This window comes from Mauremys mutica, chromosome 2 (genome assembly GCF_020497125.1).
Source record: "Mauremys mutica isolate MM-2020 ecotype Southern chromosome 2, ASM2049712v1, whole genome shotgun sequence".
Taxonomy (NCBI): domain Eukaryota; kingdom Metazoa; phylum Chordata; order Testudines; family Geoemydidae; genus Mauremys; species Mauremys mutica.
The window spans coordinates 68,337,212-68,363,221 of record NC_059073.1 but is presented as its reverse complement, the minus strand read 5'-3'; the positions used below and the strand labels follow the sequence as shown (position 1 = coordinate 68,363,221).

At 44.0% G+C, this 26,010-nt stretch overlaps 2 protein-coding genes across 13 annotated transcripts in view; one reads left to right on the top strand and one right to left on the bottom strand.

The window, feature by feature from the left end:
- Window positions 1–19,939, bottom strand: part of LOC123362980 (cytochrome P450 7A1) — a 41,739-nt gene extending 21,800 nt beyond the window's left edge. The window contains exons 1-3 of one of the 7 annotated variants that reach the window (XM_045003588.1): window positions 18,033–18,116; window positions 12,461–12,518; window positions 1,135–1,209 (exon numbers count right to left, since the gene is read on the bottom strand). Coding sequence is in view for 2 of the 7 variants with exons in the window: in XM_045003585.1 (XP_044859520.1) it covers window positions 12,907–12,947 (41 nt within the window). In the remaining 5 variants the exon portion in view is untranslated. Of the gene's footprint in view, window positions 1–1,134; window positions 1,210–12,460; window positions 12,519–12,906; window positions 13,213–13,286; window positions 13,514–18,032; window positions 18,117–19,825 lie in introns of those variants that run through there. The other 6 variants (XM_045003587.1, XM_045003589.1, XM_045003592.1 and 3 more) reach the window with 6 other exon arrangements.
- LOC123362982 (syndecan binding protein) overlaps window positions 19,465–26,010 on the top strand; it is a 30,124-nt gene continuing 23,578 nt past the window's right edge. For 2 of the 6 annotated variants that reach the window (XM_045003598.1, XM_045003597.1), the window contains exon 1: window positions 19,467–19,690. The gene's annotated coding sequence lies outside the window, so the exon portion shown is untranslated. Of the gene's footprint in view, window positions 19,691–19,982; window positions 20,181–21,494; window positions 21,721–22,445; window positions 22,525–26,010 lie in introns of those variants that run through there. The other 4 variants (XM_045003593.1, XM_045003595.1, XM_045003594.1 and 1 more) reach the window with 4 other exon arrangements.

The following is a 26,010-nucleotide window of genomic DNA, read 5'->3' as shown; positions in this document are numbered from 1 at the left end:
TGCGCTTGGCGCGCTGGGGTCTGGAGCCGGCCCTGGGTATAGACTGTTCTTCATTGTGCAGTCTTTTGCTCTGAAATGCTTTGGTTCTAAATAAACAACCCTTTGCTTTAAGAAGGCTATCTGCTCACTGGCTATCAGTGGTCCTAGCTCCAGGAGGGTAGAGAGCTGCAGGTGTTGAACCTAACAAGTCAGGCTTCCTGAGGTAATCATAGTTGGTACAGAGGGGACTGCAGCCCTGGGCCTGGTCTGAGAATGAGCGAATGAGAGAATGAGAGATTCTGCCCCAAAAGAGGTGATGGCTTGAGGCCTGAGAGGGGGGAACTCAAAGAGACCAGAGAGGGTCAGAGGTGCAGGTAGCCTGGTATCTGTGACAAAAGTCACCAGGCCTTATGGTAACAGTTGGTATAAGTCTCAGGCTATGTCTACACTACACACAGGGCTGTATCGCTACAGCCGTGCCCTTAAAAGGCATGCAGTGTAGTCGCTGTTCGTCGGCTCTCCTGCTGACAAAAACCTTCCACCCCCAAATGAGTGATGCTGGCGTTGTTGGCAGGAGAGCGCTCCAGCCGATAACGCAGTTCACACCGGTGCTTGTCATCGGCAAAACGTTTGTCTTTTTGGGAGAGGGAGGCTGTTTGTTTGTTTTTTTAACACCTCTGAAAGACAAAAGTTTTGTCGCTTAGTTGCCAGTGTAGACATAGCCTGACAAAATCAATGTCAATCTTTTCCCTCCACTCTTCTCTAGTCTGAGGTTTCAGGCTTTTTCTGGGCATTGTGTGTCAGCTGTGTACTCTAGTCTGTGTACTTGACTGATATCCCAATCAGACTAGGCTCTTTTTTTCACCTCTCCTCAGAAGTTGTTTACCTTTCCTATGATGGACTGTAGTAAAAAGCGCATTCTAGGATTCAGTTCTCTTAAAGAAAATTAAATTTCGGGGGGGAATCAAAAAAGGATAAAAAAAATGAAATGAAAGATACATAGTAGAAAGACGCATACCTAGCCCAAGACTCTCTAGTTTTTCATAGGCAAGCCCAAATTCTTAAAGTTACACAAAAGAAATCAGAAAATATGCTCTTAGTTCTAGATTTCTGTGTTATTCTCATGCTCTCCATCAAATCCTGTCTGATTCTTACCATGGCAATGTGGCAAAGGTGCAGCTCTCACATCCTCTGAGACCACGTCACCTGCTTTATTTTGGCCAGTTATACCTAGAAGAATCTTAGAAGTTAATGTTTTAGTACTTTGCTACAATGAATTATATTTGCACTGTGACAATCAATGTTTCCCAAGCTGTCCAATCTTGAGAAGTGGTTTTCTTTCTCTCCTGTTCCAAACATAGTAGTCACTAAACATTTCAAATTTAATTTAATATTGTATAGACCACTGTTTCTTGAGAATGAACAGGTTGATGTCTATGTTCTATCTAGAATTCCCCAGGAATTCTAGACCAATCAACCTAAACTCAATACCTGGAAAGATACTGGAACAGATTATTAAACAATCAGACTGTAAGCACCTAGAAGATAATAGGATAAGTAATAGTCAACATGTATTTGTCAAGAACAAATCATGCCAAACCAACCTAATGTTCTTCTTTGACTGGGTTACTAGCTTAGTGGATGGGGGAAAGCAATAGATGTGATATGTCTTGATTTTAGTAAGGCTTTAGACACAGTAGTCTCACATGATATTCTCTTAGCAAACTAGGGAAATGCAGTCTAGATGAAAATACTATAAAGTAGGTGCACAACTTCTTGAAAACCCATATTCAAAGAGCAGTTATCAATGGTTCTCTGTCAAACTGAGAGGACATATCTAGTGGGATCCTGCAAGGGTCACTCCTGTTCAATATTTTCATTAATTATTTGGATAATGGAGTGGAGGTTATGCTTATAATATTTACAGCTGACACATTTTATTCATACTGGCTATTCCTTATGACCCTATTACCCTCTGTATGCTTTCAAATTGATTGTTTAATAATTTGTTCCAATCTCTTTCCAGATATTGAAGTTAGGCTGATTGGTCTATAATTTCCCAGGTCCAATTTAGTACCTATCTTTAAAAAGGGGAACATGTTTACCCTTCTCCAGTCCTCTGTACCTCACCCATCCTCTGGGAGTTCTCAAAGATAATTGCTAATGGTTTCAAGATTGCTTCAGCTAGTTCCTTAAGTACCCTAGGATGAATTTCATTAGGCCCTGCTGACTTGAATATGTCTAAATACTGTTTACCTATTCTTTCCCTATTTTGGCTTCTGTTCCTTCCCCCTTGTTAATATTAATTATGTTGAGTATCTGGTCACTATTAACATTTTAGTGAAAATTGAATCAAAATAGACATTGAACTGCCCAGTCTTCTTGATATCATCTGTTATTAGCTCTTCTTCCCTACCAAGTAGAGGATCTACACTTTCCTTCATCTTCCTGTTGCTCCTAATGTATTTAAAGAACTGCTTCTTGTTTCCTTTTATCTCCCTTGCTAGGTGTAAGTCATTCTGTGCACTAGGCTTTCTGATTTTGTCCTTACATGTTTATGCAATTCTTCTATACTCCTCCTTAGAAATTTTTCCATGTTTCCACTTCGGATAGGACTCCTTTTCAAAGACTTGACCTACTAAGGCCCAATAAGACTGACATATGACCTCTGGTAAGTTTCTTAATGTGTAGGTTCTTTTATTTTTGTTAATGTTTTTTTCTGTAATGTTTTTACTTTAAGAATAAATGTGCTTGGTTACAAAAAGGCTGGGTAGTCATTTATGACTGCTGGCAGTTACAGAAGAGAGAGAAAACACAGACACTGGCCAGTTTAGACAGCCTGGCTTGCTGAGGATATCACAGTGTAAGCAGGGAACTGTGCAGCCTCAAAAACCTGGGAGAGAGAGAGAGAGCGCAATAGACCAACCCAGGTCTCTACCCAAGACAGGTAATCGCTGAGGAGCCTGGAGCCTAGAGTCAATGTCCTCAAGTGACCATGGAGGGGGAATATAGGTGCAGATGCCCTGGACTGGGATCATTTGTTCTCCATAATTCCAAGCAATATGAAATATGACTTCTGGACAGATAGTTTCCCCTCTGTCAAATAAGCAGATTTTAATAACATTTAGCATTGTGATTTTACAACTTTTGTTTTTAAATGATTTTATTGTGCTTTATTTTTTTTCCATTGGCAGCTGGTAGCAAAGGGAGTCTACTCAATTCCTGATCTTTTATATTGGCTAACAGTGATGCAAAGGATCAGGATTCTATTAAGTTTCACTTCAGAACAAATTGGAAAGAGGGAACAGCCAGTGAAACAGAAGCAAAGTACAAGTGGGTGAAAGAGAGAACACAAATGAGAAGTAGCAGCAAATGACACAGAATTGGAGAAGTGGACACAAAATGTAGCATGAAGAGAAGGGTTATGGCTAATAGTTATTACATTAAAGGTGTACTCTTAAAACTTGTGCAATATCATTTGTTTAAAGATGAGGCCCCAATTAAAACAGCATATTTAAAAAATAACTTTCATTAGTTTCAAGTGAATAACTAAAAGCACTCAGTTGAACAGAGAAAAAAGTAGTTTTAAAGAAGTCAAAATTTAAAAAATCACAAAATGGTAGCTATTAGTATGAAAAAATTACTGTACAGTGAAGAAGAGTTATGTAAAAAACCAACAGAAAAATATTCTAATCTGCTCCAAGCATGTGACAAGCCATGTTGTATTACTCCAGCAGATGGAGCAGGAATTCAGAAGCAGCCTTTCCTTCAGTTTCTCCACAAATTTAAAAAGCAACGAAAAATGCACAGCTGAATTGTCCTTTGTCCAAACTAATTACATTGCATTTTGCTATTGTACAGTTGTGTGTAAACAAATTATTTTGTCCCTGTAAACATCAGGATGTTGGTATCAAAATCACTAGAATTTTTTGTCTATTTTTTTTCTTTTAAGTTGGTAAAGACTGTAGAACTAGCACTTAGCATGCTTCTATCTGGGCATGCACTGAAGAAAGACTTCAACCAAAGGAAAAGGAGGAGAGAGGGGGAAAATATACTGAAAGAAGAGGGAAGAGAAGAGAGAAATAAAAACTAGTAGATGCTGGAAGAGAGGTATATTTTATTCCTAACATGTTCCTACACAAAGTGAGGAGACATGAAAAGAGGGGTAGAAGACAGAAGAATAGAAACAGATGGAAAATTTAGATATGTGAAATTATTTTCTTTACAAATTGGTGTTCACATGGGTGTTCCTGCAGCCATACCATCGAAGGCTTCTGACCTCATAAATTAAACAGGTTTAGTTTGGTCAGTAATTAGATGGCAGACTTCCAAGAAAAACCCACGAGCTGCAGAAAGTACTGTTAATATAGTGTTCTTCCCTCTGTTCTAAGTTAGTATTGAGACAGTGCTTTGGGAAAGTATGCAGGGTCGTTGTGCTGCTGATGGGGGACGGGGGGAAGGCACTGAGTTATAAAATGGAGGTTCCGACCACTTGAAGTGACCAAAGATCCCATGGCACTTTTCATAAGAGTTGCAAAGTCCCAGGGTACGTCTACACTACGGGACTATTCCGAATTTGCATAAACCGGTTTTGTAAAACAGATTTTATAAAATCGAGTGCGCGCGGCCACACTAAACACATTAAATCGGTGGTGTGCGTCCATGGTCCGAGGCTAGCGTCGATTTCTGGAGCGTTGCACTGTGGGTAGCTATCCCGTAGCTATCCCATAGTTCCCGCAGCCTCCCCCGCCCCTTGGCATTTCCGGGTTGAGATCCCAGTGCCTGATGGGGCAAAAATCATTTTCGCGGGTGGTTCTGGGTACAGCCTCACCCCTCCCTCCCTCCCTGACAGCGGCAGACAACCGTTTCGCGCCTTTTTTGCTTGGTGAACCGTGCAGACGCCATAGCACAGCAAGCATGGACCCTGCTCAGCTCCATACTGCAATCGTGGATGTTTTAAACACCTCGCGCACTCTCGTGCAGTATATGCTGAACCAGGACCTTCGAACCGAGGCGAGTAAGAGGCGGATACGACAGCGCGGCGATGACAGTGATGAGGACGTGGACACAGAATTATCTCAAACCGCGGGCCCCGGCGCTTTGGAGATCCTGATGGTAATGGGGCAGATTCTATCCATTGAACGCCGATTTTGGGCCCGGGAAACAAGCACTGACTGGTGGGACCGCATTGTGTTGCAGGTGTGGGACGATTCCCAGTGGCTGCGAAACTTTCGCATGCGTAAGGGCACTTTCATGGAACTTTGTGACTTGCTTGCCCCTGCCCTGAAACGCCATAATACCAAGATGAGAGCAGCCCTCACAGTAGAGAAGCGAGTGGCGATAGCCCTGTGGAAGCTTGCAACGCCAGACAGCTACCGGTCAGTCGGGAATCAATTTGGAGTTGGAAAATCTACTGTGGGGGCTGCTGTGATGCAAGTAGCCAAAGCAATCACTAAGCTGCTGCTACGAAAGGTTGTGACTCTGGGAAACGTGCAGGCCATAGTGGATGGCTTTGCTGCAATGGGATTCCCTAACTGTGGGGGGGCGATAGATGGAACCCATATCCCTATCTTGGCACCGCAGCACCAAGGCACCCAGTACGTAAACCGGAAGGGGTACTTTTCAATGGTGCTGCAAGCACTGGTGGATCACAAGGGACGTTTCACAAACATCCACGCGGGATGGCCAGGGAGGGTTCATGACGCTCGCGTATTCAGAAGCACTACTCTGTTTAAACGGCTGCAGCAAGGGACTTACTTCCCAGACCAGAAAATAACAGTTGGGGATGTTGAAATGCCTGTCGTTATCCTGGGGGACCCAGCCTACCCCTTGATGCCATGGCTCATGAAGCCATACACAGGCAGCCTGGACAGTGGTCAGGATCTGTTCAATTACAGGCTGAGCAAGTGCAGAATGGTGGTGGAATGTGCATTTGGCCGTTTAAAGGCGCGCTGGCGCACATTACTGACTCGCTCAGACCTCAGCCAAACCAATGTCCCCTATGTTATTGCTGCTTGCTGTATTCTCCACAATCTCTGTGAGAGTAAGGGGGAGACCTTTATGGCGGGGTGGGAGGCTGAGGCAAATCACCTGGCCGCTGATTACGCGCAGCCAGACACCAGGGAGATTAGAAGAGCACACCAGGAAGCGGTGCGCATCAGAGAAGCTTTGAAAACGAGCTTCATCAATGGCCAGGGTACAGTGTGACTGCTGTGTTTGTTGATGAACACCCAACCCCCTTGATTGACTCAGTCCCTGTAAGCAACTCCCCCTCCCCCTTCGAGTACAGCTTACTTATGCAAATAAAGTCACTCTCATTTAAAAAGCATGAATTCTTTATTGATTCATTATAAAAAGAGGGAGAGAAGTAAGGGTGTGCTTTGGGAGGAGGAAAGGAGGGATGGAGAAGGCCATTAAAAAAAAAATTCAGAGTAACGACATCCTTCTGGTTGGGCTGTCCACGGGGGTGGAGTGGGCGGGTGCACGGAGCCTCCCCCCACGCGTTCTTACACGTCTGGGTGAGGAGGATGTGGAACATGGTGAGGGTTGAGGGTGGTTATACAGGGGCTGCAGCGGCACTCTGTGATCCTGCTGCCGTTCCTGAAGCTCCACCAGACGCCGGAGCATGTCAGTTTGATCACGCAGCATGTCAGTTTGATCACGCAGCAGCCCCAGAGTTGCATCCCGCCACCGCTGATCTTCCTGCCGCAACCGCTGATTTTCCTGCCGGTCTTCCTGCCGCCACCTCTCATCTCGGTTGTCCCTCCTGTCCTCACGTTCACTGGCCTCTTTCCTGTAATTTGAAACCACGTCCTTCCACTCATTCAGATGAGCTCTTTCATTGCGTGTAACTTCCATAATATCCGAGAACATCTCATCTCGCGTCTTCTTTTTCCTCCGCCTTATCTGTGCTAGCCTTTGGGATGGAGGAGGGACGCTTGAAAAATTTGCAGCTGCATGAGGGAGATAAATATTTAGAAAGATACATTTTACAGAACAATGGTTATACTCTTTCACAGTGAAAAGCACTATTCACCTTACATAGCACATGTGATTTCCCTACAAGGTCGCATTTTTCATCTTAATAGTGACTGCTTGCATCTCTGGGGTTACAGATCTCAGACACAGGTCCAGGCATCAGGATTCAGCTTGCATGCGGCCATGGTAAGCCACTGTCTCAGTGATTTACCCCTCCCCCCCCAACGCATGGCTAATACCACGCTAGCTCCCTGCTAATCAACAACCTTCCCCCTCCCCCCCACCCACTGCTTGTCCGGTAGCTTGGGGAAGATCGCCTCGCTGGTGACCAAACAGAAAAGATCATCGGCATTTCACTCCTCCCCTCCCCCCGCTTCGCTACGTGCAGGAAAGTGTTTTTTTTAAGCTGCTGCATTCCACGAACCCAGTAGAAAAATGGCCACCCCCCTTACTTAAATTCCTGATTTTTAACCAGGTTATCCTGAACGATATCACTTTGCTGAGGATAACAGAACAAGATAAAGAGCGGATGCTTCTTGAATGCCAGCAGTCACCGGGACCATACGCTGCGATGCTTTGCCACGCAATGATACCTGATTACTTGCTACATGCATGGCATGGTAAAGTGTCCTACCATGGTGGGCGGAACAAGGATGCCTTGCCCAGAAACCTTCTGCAAAGGCTTCTGGAGTACCTACAGGAGCGCTTCATCGAGATGTCCCTGGAGGATTTCCTCTCAATCCCCGGACATGTTAACAAACTTTTCTAAGTAACTATACTGTCTGCGAATGCATCCCAAGTCCTCTGGGCAAATCAATCATTAAAAAAGGCTTGCTTAAAAAACACTGTTTGCTATTTGCAAAGGTACACTCACCAGAGCTCCCTTCCAGGGCGTCATTCTCTGGAATAGTTGCTTGTGAGGGCTGGGAGCAGGGTAATTCCGTCAGGGTGATAAAAAGCTCCTGGCTGCTGGGGTTCACGGAGTGCTGTGTGCTCTCTGCGAGGTCTTCCTCTTCTTCTTCCTCTTCATCTTCCCCGTCTGCATAATCCTCAGACATGGCAGAGATTACAACCCCCACCTCGGAATCCACGGTCAGGGGTGGGGTACTTGTGGCGCAGCCCCCTAAAATTGCATGCAGCTCAGCATAGAAGCGGCATGTTTTTCGACCTGCCCCGGACCTTCCGTTTGCTTCTTTGGTTTTCTGGTAGGCTTGTCTGAGCTCCTTAACTTTCACTCTGCACTGCACGGAGTCCCTGCTGTGGCCTTTATCCGTCATAGCCTTAGAAATTCTTTCAAATACTTTTTCATTTCGTCTTTTGGAACGCAGTTCTGTTAGCACTGAATCATCTCCCCATATAGCGATCAGATCCATTACCTCCCGAGCGGTCCATGCTGGGGCTCTTTTTCGATTCTCAGGAGACTGCATTGTTAACTGTGCTGATGAGCTGTGCGTGGTCACCTGTGCTGATGAGATGAGATCTCCACGCTGGGGAAGCAGGAAATGAATTTCAAAAGTTCGCGGGGCTTTTCCTGTCTACCTGGCCAGTGCATCCGAGTTGAGAATGCTGTCCAGAGCGGTCAGTGGTGCACTGTGGGATAGCTCCCGGAGGCCAATACCGTCGATTGCGGCCACACTAACCCTATTCCGATATGTTAATACCGATATTAGCGCTACTCCTCTCGTCGGGCAGGAGTACAGAAACCGATTTAAAGAGCCATTAAAATCGATATAAGGTGCCTCCTAGTGTGGACGGTTGTGGCGTTAAATCGGTTTTAGGCTCCTAAAACCGATTTAAACGCCTAGTGTAGACCAGGCCCCAGTGTCCTGGATGAATTCCAGCTCACTTAATAACATTCTACCTAAACCACTACTGCAGTTTCAGCTGAATAGAATGTAGCATTTGCTACACTTCTACTACCAGCAGAATGCAGAGAAACACTCAATTGTTCCATTTTATTTATAGATTTTGAGGGCTACATTATAATCTAATCTGACTTCCTACCCAGTAGTTACTCCATCAAACCCCTAACTTCTGTTTGATCTTTTAGAACAACATGTAATCTTGATTTAGAGATTTCAAGAGACAGAAAATCTACCACATCCCTTTGTACGTTCTTCTAATGATTAATTACCCTATTAAAATGTGAGCTTTATTTCAATGCTAATCTGTCTAGTTCAGCTTCCAGCCTTCTTCATATTAAAACATGAACTCATACAAGGTAGGAGATGGAAAAGACATATTAGCTCATTCAGTCACTATCCCTTCCACTGGAACCCCACCTGTGATTTAGTTACAGAAAAAGCACAATAAGCCCCTCTATGTATAATTGCAGAGCTTCACTCCACCCACTTCCTGACTTTTCTTTCCTGTCTCCTCTCACAGGGAATAAATCAGTCATGTGATGAAAGAGGCTGTTGTCTGTAGGGCTCCTGCCTTGTTTGTTACACAAGTTGGAAGGTGTATTATATTTGAAGTACTGGGGAAAGCCAAGTCTGGGCCTGCCCAAAATTAAAGGCCCTTGTCCACAAGTAAGAGGTATGCACCACTAAATCCAGGCTTCAATTGATTATGGAGGGCCACAGATGAAAGAGCAGGAGCAGGAAGGAGGTCAGAGGTAACGAATCAGGAATCTAGAAGGGAACACCAAGCAAAGAATCTCAGACAGAGCCCACTGCTCTTCAAAGGCAGTTAGGGATTCAGTGGACACTGCTCGGAGGAACTCTCCTGGGGGCATGATCATACAAGGAATCAGAAATAGGCCCCATGATTGCAGAGCTCCGCCCCCATCCAGCTGTCTTGGCCAGTGCCAAGAGGAGTTTGGCAAGGAGGTCCCGTGACTTTATAGGACCACACATGGGATGTGCATTCATCAGGTGGTGTGAGGAAAAGTGCAGCCAGAACTTCAGCAAGAGGTTCTGGAGTTGGAAAGTATGTAGTATTTGAAGTACTAGGGATAGGTGCATTTAAGCCCACCCAAAACTAAAGGCCATCCCCCAAAACTAAGGGAGAGGAACCACCAAGGCCAGGCTCTGGTTAATTACAGAGGACAACAAATGAGAAAACAGAAACGGGAGTGAGGTTCAAGGTTGAAAATCAAGAAACCAGATGTGGACACTGAGCAGAGAACCCTGGATAGCACCCATTGTTCCTCAAAGGTGTGCAAGGAATCAGTGGACACTGCCCAGAGGAACTCAGCCTAGAGACATGATCGAACAAGGGAATGGAAATAGGCCCCAGTTAAAGAGAACCCCCCTGTCTAGCTTCCTCCACCTGGTGTGATAAATGGCCACGTTGGCCAGTGCTAGGAGGAGGTTGAAAAAGCTGTTCTGTGACTTTGTGGGCCCATGGATGGGATGTGCATGAATCAGGTGGCGTGGGATAAAAATGCAGCCAGAACCTCAGTAAAAATCTGGAGGCAGGTGTGTACTGACCAATAAAGTGCTGCAGAATGCTAATTTCTCAGGGGGAAAAAACAGGCTATAGGCTTCTCAAACTGGGTACCCAAAATTCATATACATTTTTTTTTACTTTAATCTTTCTGTGTCTCAGTCCCCATTTGTAAAATGGGAATAATAATACTCCCTCATCTCTGCTCTGAAAATAAGTTCATTAATGTTTGTGAAGCACACTGATAAGCACAACAGAAAAGCCCATGAGGAAATTAATAATTCTGCCATCAAAGCCAGGTTGATTAGTGTGCAGTAAATAAGTCATAGGGCTACTTGTTGAACAAGGAGAAAACTGAATAGCTGCTCAGTCAGTTAACACTGTCCCTCCTTGGAATGAACCAGAAGTGGAAAAAATAGCACATGATCATGTGATATAAAGACTGTATCATCATGGGTATGCACAAGAGGGCCAAATTAACATTGCACAGGCAACCTTCACTCTGGCATTTCCTAACATTTGAGTGCTTGACTTTGCAACCTTAATAACATTCTTTTAATGTAGTTTTTTAAAAATAATTATATCTGCCACATACATGCTGGATCCCTCTTTGCCATATACAAACACACACAAAATGTCTTTGCTCTCTGTAGAGTCCAAATGATTCTTCACAACTGTTTTTGCTGCTGGATGGTCAGAGAGCTCTCTCATGTGCAAAGTACAGTCTATTTCCACTTCCAAGAGGAAAATGCCCCCATTATCCACCATGGATTATTTTATTAGGAATTTTTCAGCTGCTGACGACTAGTTATTTCCCATGGGTAGAGTCTGTTATTCTCCGGATGTTAGCACAATAACTGGGTTTGTTTAAAAAAGTATTTCAACAACAGAAAAATTTCCAAGCTATTGGTTGCAATTTAAGTGAGCAAAAAACTGATGACTTCACCGTGTGTTTGCTCTGATCTGCTCTCAAACAATAGATCTAATTCTGTAACCCTTACTCAAGCAAAACTCCTCCTAACTTCAATAGCTAAGAAATGAAGGACTCCTCTCCATAAAGAGTTAATCTGAAAAGCAACCAGCTCTACTTGATCTTGCTATTCAAAACCAAAGGAAACAATTTTATATTAGAGTTTTAAATACGCTATTTTTAGTTCTAAAATAGCTCAGTTAAATACATCTTTAAAAATACTACATTTATCTGATTTGTGCACTAGGGTAAAGTATAACTACTCGGGAGTAACACTTGCAAGTACTCCCCTTTTGAACTGTTTACATACACTAAAAGCATTTTAACTGCATTTTGTTGCATTTTTAAAAAAACACTTAAAAGTCTACTTTTAGCTATTTAGTTGACATTCCTGTCTTACATACAGTGAGAATATTTACTACATTTATCTTGCTTAATATTTTTTTATCTCAGGTTGCTAAGGTACTTATCCCTATACAAATATTTTCACAGTATGTGAGGCTTGTTAAAGACACTCCCACTTTTTCCTTCTATCTTCTTTTCTTATTCTCCAATTCAGGAAAGGTCATTGCTCAAGGCCAATTCAGCACAGCAGAAACTAGCAGAAGCTAAAACAGTAAAAGGCATTAAAAAAAAATCTTGAAAATGTTCAACTCCTCTCCCCAAAATTTTGAAAACTTTGAAACAAAATTTAAAATTTGTTCACAAATATAGGTTTTTGTTCTCTAGCTAGCTCTATGAATTATGTTGGTTGTGATGAATTTTGGGTTTCCTGTATGAATTTATAAATATTATGTATGACCTAGTTACTGTGCGTAGGGTGACCAGATGAGAAGAAGAAAATATCGGGACGCATGGAGAGTAAAAAAACCCCAAAACAACAAAAACACACTGCTGCCGGCAGAGCGAAATATCGGGGCAAATTGCGTCCCGACCAAAGATCGGTCGGGACACGGGACAACCACCCAAATATCGGGATGTCTGGTCACCCTAACTGTGCGGTTTACTGTATGTATATACTGAGTGAATTCAATAGCAGGATTGTCAGGAAATGCACCCAGGAAAGGGGAGGTGGATCTCAATATACACCTCTCAGAAAACACTTCAGGAATGATACAAGAGACATCGGCTTGGATGTTCTACCTCTGAGCCTGTAGAGCTCACCAAACTGATGTTTGGCAGTAAGTCCAAGTCCAGGAAACTGTGAAAAAAGAACCATAGCAGGAATTAATGATACCCACACTCCCATAAGGATTTACCTGGGTTTTTGGAAACTGACACTCAACCCGCTCCCCTCTCTCCTCCCCTCCCCCGCCTGAGATTAGGAGTCCGAGGTAAGACAGGCATGCCTAGGACACTAGGTATGATAGATATGCAAGTAACCCTTGAGTTGTTCCTATGGTTAAATAAACAATACTTTTGTTTTAAGAAGACAGTTCTGGGTTACTATAAACCATGGGTCACAGATTCCTAAAGGGAAGAACCACAGGAACCCTAAAGACAGGTAAGGGAACAAGGCCTGCTACCATTAAGTGTGCACTTGAACAGATCAGAGATTCAGCTAGCCCTGTAACTGTGAATATACATACATACTACCTATGTGGTCCACTGCCTGGGAGGGTTTGGCCATTCATTGTGATTAGTAGGCTCTACATAAGGCTTTCCTGGTGCAGGCTGGTACATCACTTCTGTCTTCTTGATGTTGATTGTGAGACCTAAATTGTCATAAACTGAAGAAAAATAATCCCTACTCCGCTACATGTCAGACTCAAATTTGGCATTCAGGGAACAGTCATCAGCAAAGAGAAGATCATGAACAGTCTTTTCCTGTACCTTTTATCTTCTCCTATAGTCTCTTCAAATTGAAGAGCTTGCCATCAGTCTGGTATCTGATGCCAATCCTGGCGTTAGTCACGAAAGGCATCTGGAAGCATGGCAGAGAAAATCATACTGAAGAGGGTTCACCTACCTCAGCAGTACACAGTCGCATGCAGTTCACACTGATGATGAAACCAATACCAGATTTTCCAAAGCAAGCGTGGCCTTTGGCAGAATACGTGCAAATGTGTGGGAGCGAGGAGACATCAATCAGACAAAACTGAAGGTCTACAAAACCATTGTGTTGCCAACTCTGAGGTATGTATGCAAAACCTGGATGGCGTACAGATGCCTTGCTATGAAGCTGAATCACTTTCACTTCCGATGGGCTGTCTGAGGAAACTGATGATGGCAAGACAAGGTTCCAAATACTGAAGTTCTCATATGGGCAAGCATTCCAAGCATCCATACTCGGTTGATGAAGTCACAGATGAGATGGGTGGGCCATGTCACCAGAACATCAGATGAGAAACTGCCAAAGATCTTTTATGGCGAGCTAAAGGAGGGAAAGCACTCTCAGGAAGGCCAGAAGACACATTTCAAGGACTCTTCCAAGTTATCCTTGGGGTGTTTAATATTAAATTTCTTTGTGTGCACTTATAACTGCAGAACACTGACGAGGGAGGAATCGATAAACCATCTCATGGAAGAAAAGGCAAAAACAGCCTGCGATGTGCTGGGTGTTTGCAAAACATGACAAAAGAAGGAGATGAAGGTCAGCTGGAGGGATGGAAGCATGATCATTTTAGAAAAAGGAGAAGGCACAAGGACAATTGGAGGAGTCAGATTCATCATAAATAAGGAATGGTCTTCGAAAACTGTCTCATGCCATTTGAAGTCATCGCGTATCGGGGTGCTTTACCTCCAATTGAACTGAAATAGTACCCTCAAAATCATCCAGATCTATGCTCCCACAAGTGCATGCGAAGATGACGATGTGGAAGGATTCGATCAGGAACTGGAGGAAACCCTTGTTCAGAGTTCCATATATACAACTGTGATGGGAGATTTTAACGCCAACATTGGAAGAGGGAAAGAGGGCAAAAAGTTCATAGGAAGGTATGGTATCGGAGAATGAAACGCACGAGGAGAACGACTAGCTATATTGGCAGAGCCGAGGAGAATGTTCATTGGTAACACCTGGTTCTGAAAGAAGGCCAACAGAAGATGGACCTGGATTGCACCAAATGCGAAGACAAAAATTTAAATTGATTACTTACTGATCGATAGATGACGCATCGTGCAGAATATTTCAGTAGTGCCATCATTCAATATTGGTACTGATCATCGCCTACTGAGAGCCAGACTCATGTTCACTGTGAAGGTGGAGAAAAAGGCGCTGTGTATAGAGAAAAGGAAGGCACCAAAGAGTAGCTTTCGACGAGGCAATCCTGAAGGAAAACATTTCTAGGGAAGATTGGAGACTCCTGGACGACTGCGACAACAATTATGAGAACTTCAGTAAGAGACTGAAATGGTGTACGAAATCAGCTGAATGTGAAAGACCAAGAAGAGCTAGTGGAAGAATCTCTGAGAATACAAAGACTTTATTGGAGAAGAGGAGGAAAATGAAAAGAAATGGTAGCAACAGGCTAGAGTACTCCCTTCTCTGCAAGCTCATACGAATGAAGTTGAAGGAAGACTTTGAGAAATTTCAAACCAAAAAGCTCCTACAGGCTACTGAAGATCGTAAAAGTCTCAAAAAATGCAAACGGGGACTGGCGTTGTACAGGTCATCATTATCGGCTTTGAAGAATAGGGACGGAGAATCAGTAACCGATTGAACAGAGATGGAGGCAATCTGCAGGGATTTCTATACCCAGCTGTTTGCATCCCGTATAGATGTCCCAATGCCATCACTTCAACAAACCAATGAACACATACTCCCGGTTCTCATTAGCGAAGTCCACCATGCAGCCCATCAAATGAAAGAGGGGAAGGCTCCAGGTAAGGACAGTCTGACAGCAGAAGTTAAGATGGGAGGTCAGGAACTTTTGAAAGCTCTCACCCAAAGGTTCAGCTGCTACCTGGAAATCCAGAAGATACCATCCAGTTGGAAAGAGTCCAATACCATCTTGTTGCAAAAGAAAGGCGATCAAGAAAATCTAAAGAACTATCGCCTGATCTGCCTGCTCTTGCATATTTATAAATTGTTCACTAAAATAATAACAAATCGACTATCACGAAACCTGGATGAACAACAACCTAGAGAGCCGGCCAGCTTTCGAAGGAATTATAGCACGATAGACCACCTCTTCACTCTAAACCCACTACTAGAGCATTCAAAGGAATATAAATTCCCTTTGTGCATTGCCTTCTTGGACTATGAGAAGGCGTTCAACAGCACAGAGACTAATGCCATTCTTGATGCTCTTTCAGAACAGGGCATCAGCATGAAATATATCACATTACTAAAGGAAGTGAACTCTGGCTGCAGCACGGACATATCGCTGTTAGATACTCTCCTCCAAATCCCCATTGAGAAAGGTGTGAAACAAGGAGATACAGTTTCACCAAAATTATTCACAGCCTGTCTTGAATTGGTTTTTAGATGAGCAGACTTGAAAGCTGGGATTAATATCAACGGCGAGCGGCTAAACCATCTCAGGTTCGCAGATGATATAGTGCTGATAGCCGAAAATACAGTCCAGCTTGAGAGAATGCTTAAAGAACTGAACACGAAAAGTAGTCAAGTCGGATTAAAAATAAATTGGTCGAAAACGAAATACATGAGATCAGATGTTCTCCCAAGAACCCAAATAACTCTTGGAGGAGAGCAGATCCAAGAGTTTGATAAATACGTTTATTGGATCAGGAAATCAACATGTGTCACAATCAGAAAGGCGAACTGCCGTGCAGAAAAAAAACTGGATGATGCGCATTCAATGACATCAAGGACATCCTCCAAGGAAAGATCAGTAAAACAGCTCGTGCCAATCTTTTCAACTCGACCGTGCTTCCAGCAATGTTATATGGCAGCGAAACATGGTCGCTGACAAAGACTGAAGAACATCAACTGTCTGTCACACAGAGGGTGATGGAATGAACATTTTTGGGCATTTCGCTCCGCAATCACATCCCCAACGAAATATTTAGGCAGCAGTCTGGAGTGCAAGATGTTTTTGAAAGCAGGCTCAGCAAAATGCAGTGGGCTGGACATGTGGCCTGACTCAGTGACAACAAATGGACCGCAGCTCTATCCGAGTGGTATCTGCGAGAACAGAAACGGCCACGTGGTCAGCCTCCAAAGAGGTGGGATGATTTCCTAACAAGGTGATATGGACAAGCATGGCGAAGGATGGCCAGAGCAAGAGAAGATTGGAAGACATGTTGTGATCGGCTCAGTTTCAACTGATGAAGGACCGACAGTCTACGTATCTATCCATACAGTATCCATTTCTAGCCCTGACAGATCATACCTCAAAATTACAACATCCTGGTTTATAGGAAAGAGAGGTATTTTAGATTTTATAGGCATCGAACATGTATTCAGAAAACTCTGTTCATTAAAACAACCTGGATTTACAGGTATCACGTTATTAAACTGATCCATGTAACATACAAGAAAATAGTTAAAGGTAACCTGTAAAGGATTATTTTTAAATTGGGATTCTGTTCTCTTTATGATGTATAAATAAGGCCTGTTTTGGTTTTTCCTTCAAAAGTTTATTTATTACTTTTGAAGTAGTAGGGAATGACAAGTTCTGTCTTCCCTGACTTTTCTGGAGAATCTTCTGGATCTGTTGGGGCATGCTTATGAAATCTCACATCTTATTGAAAGGGCAGAGTGAGGGTTCATGAATCTTTAACAAAGACACATTTTATCTAAAGTATTAAGTAGACTACTTAATATTGATGTTAAATAGGTGTAACAAAAGCAAAGAGTTTTGAACAGTCTGACTAAAAATTCCTTTCTCTCAATTGCTCAGCTTTCACTCCCAGCTCTTGAAGTGTCATTTAACTATTCCTCCAGTCATCATAGTCTTCCAAGGCAAACACAACATGAATTTCTAATGTAAAATGTATGTATTGTAAAATGGAGGAAAATCCAACAAAAAAAGGGCACAGGCTCATTTTTCCCCTTGTGGATCCTCTCTGAAACTCTAACAACATAAAACACATTTTACATAAACAAGATCTGTGTTTGCCTTGAGTAATCAAATGGTGTTATTGCAATTCACATCTTACCTCTCCTTGTCTCCCTCTTTCTTGTTTATTACCCTCTGTTCTTGTGTCATACTTGAATTAAGGCCTCAGTTCTGCCATTTAACTGGCAGAGATGGACCCTTATGTTAATGTAGAGTCCTGCTGAAATGAGAGGGGTTGCAGAGAGACCCATCCTGTTCAGATCCAATTACAGGATTGGGGCCTTAAAACATAAGGGTTTTTTTTTTCCAATGGCAGAAATTGTGGACCCAGTCTTGCTTCTGTGAAAGTAAGTGGCAAAACTCCCATTCACTTTAATGGGACTAGGCTCAGAAATGTGTCTTAACTGGTTTTGTGAAGCACATAATTGTGTACTCAAAAATAATCAATAAATAATACAAATTTCAAACTACAATATAATGCCTTTCCTTTAAGTTTGTGGACAATACTAAAGCCCCAATCCTACAATGAACTTGGTATGGGCGGAAGGATTCACCAGCACTGAGCTCATTATAAGTCCCAGGCCAATGGGGGCTGCGGGAAGTGGTGCGGGGCGAGGGATGTGCTGGCTGCCGCTTCCTGCTGCCCCCATCAGCCTGGAGCAGCAAACCGCGGCCACTGGGAGCTGCGATCAGCCGAACCTGTGGACGCGGCAGGTAAACAAACTGGCCTGGCCTGCCACGGTGCTTACCCTGGCGAGCTGCATGCCAAAGGTTGCCGATCCCTGCTTTAATGTTTCTGGACCTTTCACTCCATGTCTTTTAAAGAACTAATTGTGGTCACACACAAAGCTAGAAAGGTAGTAAAAGAGTCATTATCTGTCTTATTATATTACTTATTTGTATTACTGTCATGGACCAGGACCCCACTGTGTTAGACAGTGTACAAACACAAGAACAAAAAGATGGTCCCTCCCTTAAAGACCTTGCAATCTAAATTAGTCTTCCAAGTGACAATATGAATGTTTCTGAGAATAATAAACAAATTAAATCCACAAATACTTTCTTTCAATGATGAGGTGAAGGCCAGCGCCATATCTAGCTACAAATGAAACAGCCTCAAGACAGCAACAAAAACAGCAACTGAAGTCCCTTTTATAAGGAAATGAAACCACAAACACAATCAAGAACAGTACGTAACAGACTACATAAAAAAAAATGAAATGAAATGGAAACAGAAACACTGAATCATATGGTCACACAGGCACTGACTTGAGAAGATAAAAACATGAGTAAAGAAGGAAATATATGATGAAAGACTGAAAAACCCCCATCTAGAGAAATGAGTGAACACACACAATATAAATAAATATGGCTATCACAGGTGCTATGAAGCTTTCATAGACTTAGGAAAAAGCTGCAGATTTCACTTGTGGCTCCTCAATTGAGATTATCCCAACCTCCAGCTATTTAAAAAAAACAAAAAACACCCTTCACATCATGCACAACTGTCACATGCTTTCTTGTCAGCCCCATGTCAAAATCAGACCTCGAGGCTATGAAAGCAGAAGGGCGTAATTCAGGGCTGCGACACTGTAAAATCAGGTCTCTTGTTCCCAGCACGACACAGAGGCCGTGATGAGGAGTTTCGTTTCTTTAATTAGGACTCTGCTGTATAAATGAACTCGAGTTAACTCCGTTATCACCTCCAGGGCATAGGTGCCGAAACAATTTTTACAGCCGGGGGTGCTGAAAGCCAGTAAACAAAGCTGTAAACCCTGTAAATGATGGGAACCACTTCAGCCCCAGGGCCGCTGCCTGCCGCACCCCCAGCAGGCTGGTTCCGGCACCTACGGGCCAGGGTCTGAGGGGCGGGACCGCTGCTGGAATGGGGCTGGGGGCGGCCCCCTCCTTCCCCCGGCGTGTGTGAGAAAAGAGGCACCGAGGTTACACCGGAGCCCAGCGCGGTTTGTCACGCGCCGCGGTTACCGAAGGAAGCGGGGCAGCATCACGCTGCTGAGCCAACAGCTCCGGTCACGGGTTGGGGCGCGGGGGGAGGGGGATGGGGGGCGTGTAACACCGCGCTAGGCGGGCACAGCCCCGCGGACCGGGCTGCAGACGATGAGGGTCGGGCGGTCCCCGCCCCCGCAGGTTGCCGCCTAGGCCCTCCGCAGACGCGCAAGGAGAGCGGGCGGGGAGAACGGAAACTTGCCTCAGCCGGCAAGAGCCTCCCCGCCCCCTCCTCCCCCCGTGTCACGGGGCCCCGAGGGCTGCGCATGCGCACATCAGCGCACTAAGCCGTTGTTCCGCAGCCGCTGCTGCCGCTCCCTTAGCAGAGCCGCGTCGCCAGGAGCCGGAGCCGCCGCCGATAGCGGCCTGGGAACAGCAGCAGCTACTGCCGCCTCGGCCGGTGAGTGTCGGGGTGAGCAGCCCGGCTCCTCCTCCCCCCCATCCCTCCGGCTCGCTCGCTCGCTCGCCCGGCCGCCCCCCAACCCTGAGAGCCGCAGTGGGGGCGGGTACGGAGCGCGCCCGGCCCGGCCGTTACCTTCAGTGCTGGGCCCCGCGCTCCCCACCTCTCCTGGGCGGGGCGGGGAGTAAAGCCCCGAGGGTCCCTCCGCCCGCACACACCGGGGGGCGGCGGCTGGGGGGCGGCCCGTGAGGCGCGGGGCGTGTTATTTACTCGATCTCCTGCCCCTTGAAGGAGGCAGACACCAGCCCTGGGCACCGTGGAGACGCCTCAATGGGAAATCCCGCAAGTCTCCCACAGCCCCCGCTGAAATTAGGCAGCTCTGGCTCCGGGGGTCTGGGCTGAGCTGAGCCCCTGCTCCCGTGGGCTCGCTGGTGATTTCCCAGCGAGAGTAATTAGTGCTGAGTCTGCTCGGCCCGGTTTGCTGGAGAAAGTGGTTTTTTCTTTTGTATCTTTGGCAATCTTTCCCCTCCCCTTGAAAGGGCCAGTGGGATAGATCCGGTGTGCTCACAGGACAGGGAGGGCCGCACTTCACAAACCATCCAGTGGCTAATTCAGGCGTCTGTACCATAACTTGGTTAATGGTCTTAGTTTTTACAAACGAAATCGCGTTGACTTCTCCATTTAGTAACAGATTTTATTGCTAGGATGTCAACAATTTAGACGGAGTCCTTAACTATCCCCTTGAAAACATGGCTAAGATTGAGATTGTATCTGCTTCTTTCTTTAGCAGTGGTTGGGTAAAACTGTTTGGGATTAGAGTTTTAATTTATGGATACTTTGAACACTATAGAAGATGGTGAATAAATACTTGTCTGTTTGTAAGTAAGGCTCAACTAACTTCCTTGCAACAGTGGTCAGTTAGAATTCCCTGTATAAACTGGCTTTTCATTTGTGTACTGGCTGACTGATTTGCTTTTCATTTTCTATTGAGACCACAAGTTTTTTACCCAGGATCTATAGTATATATTTATCTATGCCTGTATTCTTAGAGGCAGAGATCTTTAGTCTCTGGTTAGTTATCAGCCCTGTTTCTTCCCCCCCCCCCTCCCCTTTTGTGCATGTCACTACAGAATCTAAATGCTTCTCAGGTAACCTTCCTGGAGCTTTGTGATGAGGATTGCATGACTAGGTTTGTTAATCTTCTTGTGCCTTGATAGAGGAGGATGGGCTTGGACTATAGTTGGTTGGAAGGTTTATTTGTTTTCTTGAAGATCCCCAAATAATTCTGAAGATGGTACTATTCTGGTTTAGACTGTTTTCTTCTGAAAACTCTGTAACTCCTCTTCTGAGAATGACTTCACTCTGATTCTCACTTTGTCCTGGATTTGTAAACTAAATTGTTTGAGAGAAGGACTGCCTACTTAGCGGGTTGTGGATGAAGATGATTGCTGATATAACTGCGTCCTGACTCATGAATGTTCATAATGATAACTAAGGCCTGGCAGTGTCACTGGAGAATTGGGTTGCTGCATTCTGCACAAGCTGAAACTTCAGCTTCAAATGCAGATGCTACTAGTTGTAGCAATCCAGAGTGGAGCTGATGAATGTGTGGTGCACTTTTGCAAGATATCTTCCTTGCCTGAGAAAGGAATCATTTAGCAGTAAATTGAAGGTATAAGACGACTTTTTCCATCACTGATGCTGCCCTGGACTCCAGACTAAGTGGCAATTAAGATGAGACCATGAGGCTTCAAATCTTTTTAGTGAATAGGTTACAGATGTCCTTGATGGAATATGAGAACAGCTGCTTGGCTGGTTCTTGGAAGTGTTTCTCTCTTCCAACTAGTTTAACTTTGGTCTTGCTGGGTTGAATTTGAACCAGTGGCTGATCTCTAGGGAGAGAGATGACATTGGTGGAGTCTGTGAACTAGGGGATGTACAGCTGGTAGTCCTCAGTCTGTTGCTGGCAGTGGCATCTTTAGGACAGATATTAGAGAAGCAACAGGACACATCCTGATAGTACTCTACAGGTCAGTATTTTGGGGAATAGGGAGTAATTTGGTGTAATGAAAAGCTTTTTAAAGTCTGCTAGTTCAGTTAACATTCTCCCCCCTCCCCTGTCTGAGTCATTTTTTCTAATCCTTCTCTCTCTCTTCCCCCCCCCCAACCCCCCTTGCTGGGTTTTGCAGCCCATACCAGCATGTAAGACTTTATAAACAAAAAGGACTGAGTCATCTCTGTACAAAAATCAAGTTAAGTGATTGTGTGGGGAGACAAAATCCTTTTCCTGCTCAGTGTTTCTCATAACTTTAAATAGCCCTAATAATAGAGTAGTGATTTCTGTCCATACTTTTGTCATAATATGTTAACTAACAAACTAGCTACAAGCTAAGAAGTCTGTGGTGGAAGTTGTCTGCTGTTATACAATGTACTGCAGTAGCTAATTACAGTGGGGAGTTCTTTCAAGATTTTTCATCTTGGTGGCTTTTAATATTTGTATAAACCTGACCATTTAATTATAAATTTCAGCTGAATACATGACTTTTTTCTTTAAATAACTGGAATTTTTAGTCCATTAGAATACCCAATATTACTAAAGATGCCATTTCTTAGTAGAATTTTCTTTAGAAGCTTGGACCAAGACATTCAGTCATTACGGATATCTGATGTTGTGGTTGCAGTTAAGGTTTTTATGTTTTGACTCATCATTGCAAATTTACATTTATAAATAAGAAATTCTCAAACTCTTCCATAGTGCGAACCTCATGCTGCTCAGGCCATTTTCCCATCTCTTTGTGATTGCAGGGACCACCTCCCCTCCAGTTTGTGATCAGGTAACATTGCTAAGAAAAATTATAAGAAAGCTGAGATTCTTTCTCGCTTTATTGGCTTACTTGGTATAAGCAGAAGTCTGAAGGACTGCTTGCATGAGTAACGATTTTGCAGGATTTTGTTTGAGCTCATCCACTCTGGCTGTGAGGGGAAAAGAAAACCTGAACCAGTTAAGTTAACTCTGGTTTTAAAGACAGTTCGAAACTGGTTAAATGTACACTGGCTCAGTGAATTTAAGGCCTTAATGCTGAAGTTGCATCCTCTTCAGTTGGAACAACTAGAGCACTGGACCTCAAACTTTTCAGTGTTGTGCTCTCCCCCACTATGGCTGGGACAGGGGATGTGGCTCTGGGGTGTGTGTGGGGGGAATGGGATGAGAAAGTGGACAGGGCAGGGTAAGGGGGCCAAGGCTGGGATGGGAATGTGGCCTGTTGAAGAGCCATGGCCAGAAACTGGGGGCAGGGCTGAGTACATCTGGGCCATGCTCGATGGCCAAGGGTGAGGCAGGGCTGGGACCTTCTCAAATTAATTTCAGATTTGATTAAATAATTTCAAACTATCAAATCAACAGTTTATTGCTGAGTAGCATTACACATTCATAAACTTAAATGTTGTTGTTTTTGCTGTCTCTGATGGACATTTCCATTGTGATACATTATGGTTAGCCTTTTAGTGTTTTTCCTCAGAAAGTGATTCCCTCTTGTCTATAAGTAGATTTTTATATTTACTAAAGCTTCTCTCTGCATCTACAGAACTGACAAGGAAGATGTAAGGTAGGGCAACCTCTGCTACTTTAGGCACTCGTCCCTTCATAACCTTCCAGTAAGCGCAAAGATCCCGTGGATCTGAGGTGGGCTCATTCTGAGTGGTATTCATAAACACCAACCACCCCTCACCAGAACTGTGTGGGGAGTTGGTAGTTTGTTGTACTGATCAATGTTTTGTTGCCTGGCTGGAGTCTGCCTGGGAGTTGCAACTCCTGATATGAAACTGACACAGCAAAGAACTGAGTTCTCAGAAGCTGCCCTTAAATCCCAGATGCTGGCACTTCTCCCCTAGCCCCTACACTCTCCCACCCTGTGCCCACTGCTTTGTTACCTCCAGTGGCTGCCCATACTTCAGCTGTGCAGCTCACCCTGCCTGCCTGTGCTGTGGCCCTAGTGCCAGGGAGAGCCTGGATTCGGTGTTATTGTTTTGATTCCGCAATTCTGTCCGTGTTCTCGTTAACACAGATTTCATAGGGCTGCACTTAAGGTGACACTTCTGGAATTTCATGTTTACACTTCAACTTAATTAGAAGGACATAACTTCTAATTCAGCATTCTTCAAGCAGGTAACAAGATTAGCTAACACACATGAGCTTCTATTAAAGGGGGATTTTAACTTCCTTGGTAGCTGTTGGCAGACTAATACAGCAAAATATAATATGTCCTGCAAGCTCTTACCATATGTAGGGAACAACTTTGATTCAAAAATTTGATTAAACAACGAGGGTTCATCCATTTTGGATCTGGTTTTGACCAACAGGGATAAATTAGTTTTGAATGTGAAGGTGGTTAGGAAATTATCATGTTCTGATAGAATTCAAGGTCCTAAAGAAACAAGGACATGAGAACAGCAAAACAAGGACACTGGACTTCAAAAAGCAGACTTCAACTCGGAGAAATAGCAGGCAAGGTCCTGGGGAGAGACCAATCAAGAAGAAAAGGTGTCGAAGGGGGCCAGCAGTTCCTAAAAGATGTAATACTAGAGGCTCAACATCAAGCTATTGCAATGCAGAGGAAAGATAAGAGCCACAGGACACCAGTGTGTCAGCACAAGATAACTAAAAACCAAAAGGGATACATACAGGAAATGGAAAGAGGGGCATGTAACTATGGAAGTATACATGCAAATAGCATGAGTGTGTAGGGATAAAATCAGGAAAGCCAAGACTAAGAAGGGTTTTGACAAATATGTCAGGCAAAAAAAGAAAGATCAGGGATGATGTGGGCGTACTACTCAGTGGAGAAGGTGAGCTGACTATGGAAGATAGAGCTGCTGAATACCTACTTTGCTTCAGTCTTCACATAAAAAATAACGTGACAGGATTACTGACAAAGTTATCATAGACAATAAAAGGGAAGGAATGCAGATCAGGATAAGTAAAGAACACGTCAGATCTTCTGACTAATTTGAATGAATTCAGTTCAGCAGGGCCTGATACTATTCACCCCAGGGTGCTGAAGGAATTAGCTGAAGAAATCTTGGAGCCCCTGCAAACTCATGGATGACAGGAGAGAACCCTTCTCCAGTCCTCCAGGACAACGTAGTATCCATCTTTAAAAAGGGGGAAAAGAAGGAGCCGTGGATCTATAGACCAGTCAGCCTGACTTTGATACCTTTGAAGCTATGCAAGGGTATAAAACATTAAATTTGCAAATACTTGGAGGGTGAAGGGGTGATCACTAGCAGCCAGCATGGATTTACTAAAAGGAAGTCATGCCAAACCAGCTTGATTTCCTTCTTTGACAAAGTAACATAAAACACCTGGACTTTTGGCACAGTCCCATGTGACATTCCCATAAGTAAGCTGGAGAAAGGTGGGCTCAGTAGAACTACCATTAAGTGAATACATAATTGGTTAAACAACTGCAAAAAAGTGACTAATAGAAAGTCAGATTGGAAGGAGGTCTCAAGTGGGGTTCACAGGGATCTGTTCTCAGTCCGGTGTTATTTAACTTCTTTATTAATGACCTGGATGTAGGAATAGAGATTATTTTTTAAATTGAATGATTTGCAGATAATACAAAGCTGGGAGGAGGAGGGGTGGTTGCAAATACTTTGTAGGGTAGAACTAAAATTCAAGGGGATCTTAAATTAGACAACTGGACTATAGACAACAAAATGAAATTAAATAAAGACAAATTTAAGGTGCTACACTTAGAGAAGAAAAACCAAATGCACAAATAGGGAATGAGGAATAACTGACTTGTCGGCAGCAGAGCTGCTGAGAATGATCTGGGAGTTGTGGTGGACCACAACCTCAGCATGAGTAAACAATGTAGTGCTGTTGCAAATAAACGCAAATGCAATTTTTGGTTGCATTACCAGAGGCATAGCATGCAAGTCACGAGAGGTGATAGTATTGCTTTACTTGGTGCTGGATAGGCCTCAGCTGGACTACGGTGTCCAATTTTGGTCATGATATAGAGAAACTGGAAAGATTCCAGAGATGAGCAACAAAGATGATCAAAGGGATTGAATGCAAACCATATGAGCAAAGGCTGAAGGAACTGGGTACGTTTAGTTTGGAAAAGAGGAGATTAAGGGGGGACATGATAGCAGTTTTCAAATACTGAAAAGGCTGCCATAAAAAAGATGGAGAATAATTGTGTTCTCTTGCAACAGAGGGCAGGACAAGAGGCAATGGGTTCAAACTACAGCATAGCAGATTTAGATTGAAGTCTTAGGAAAAGCTGCCTAACTGTAAGAACAGTAGCACTATG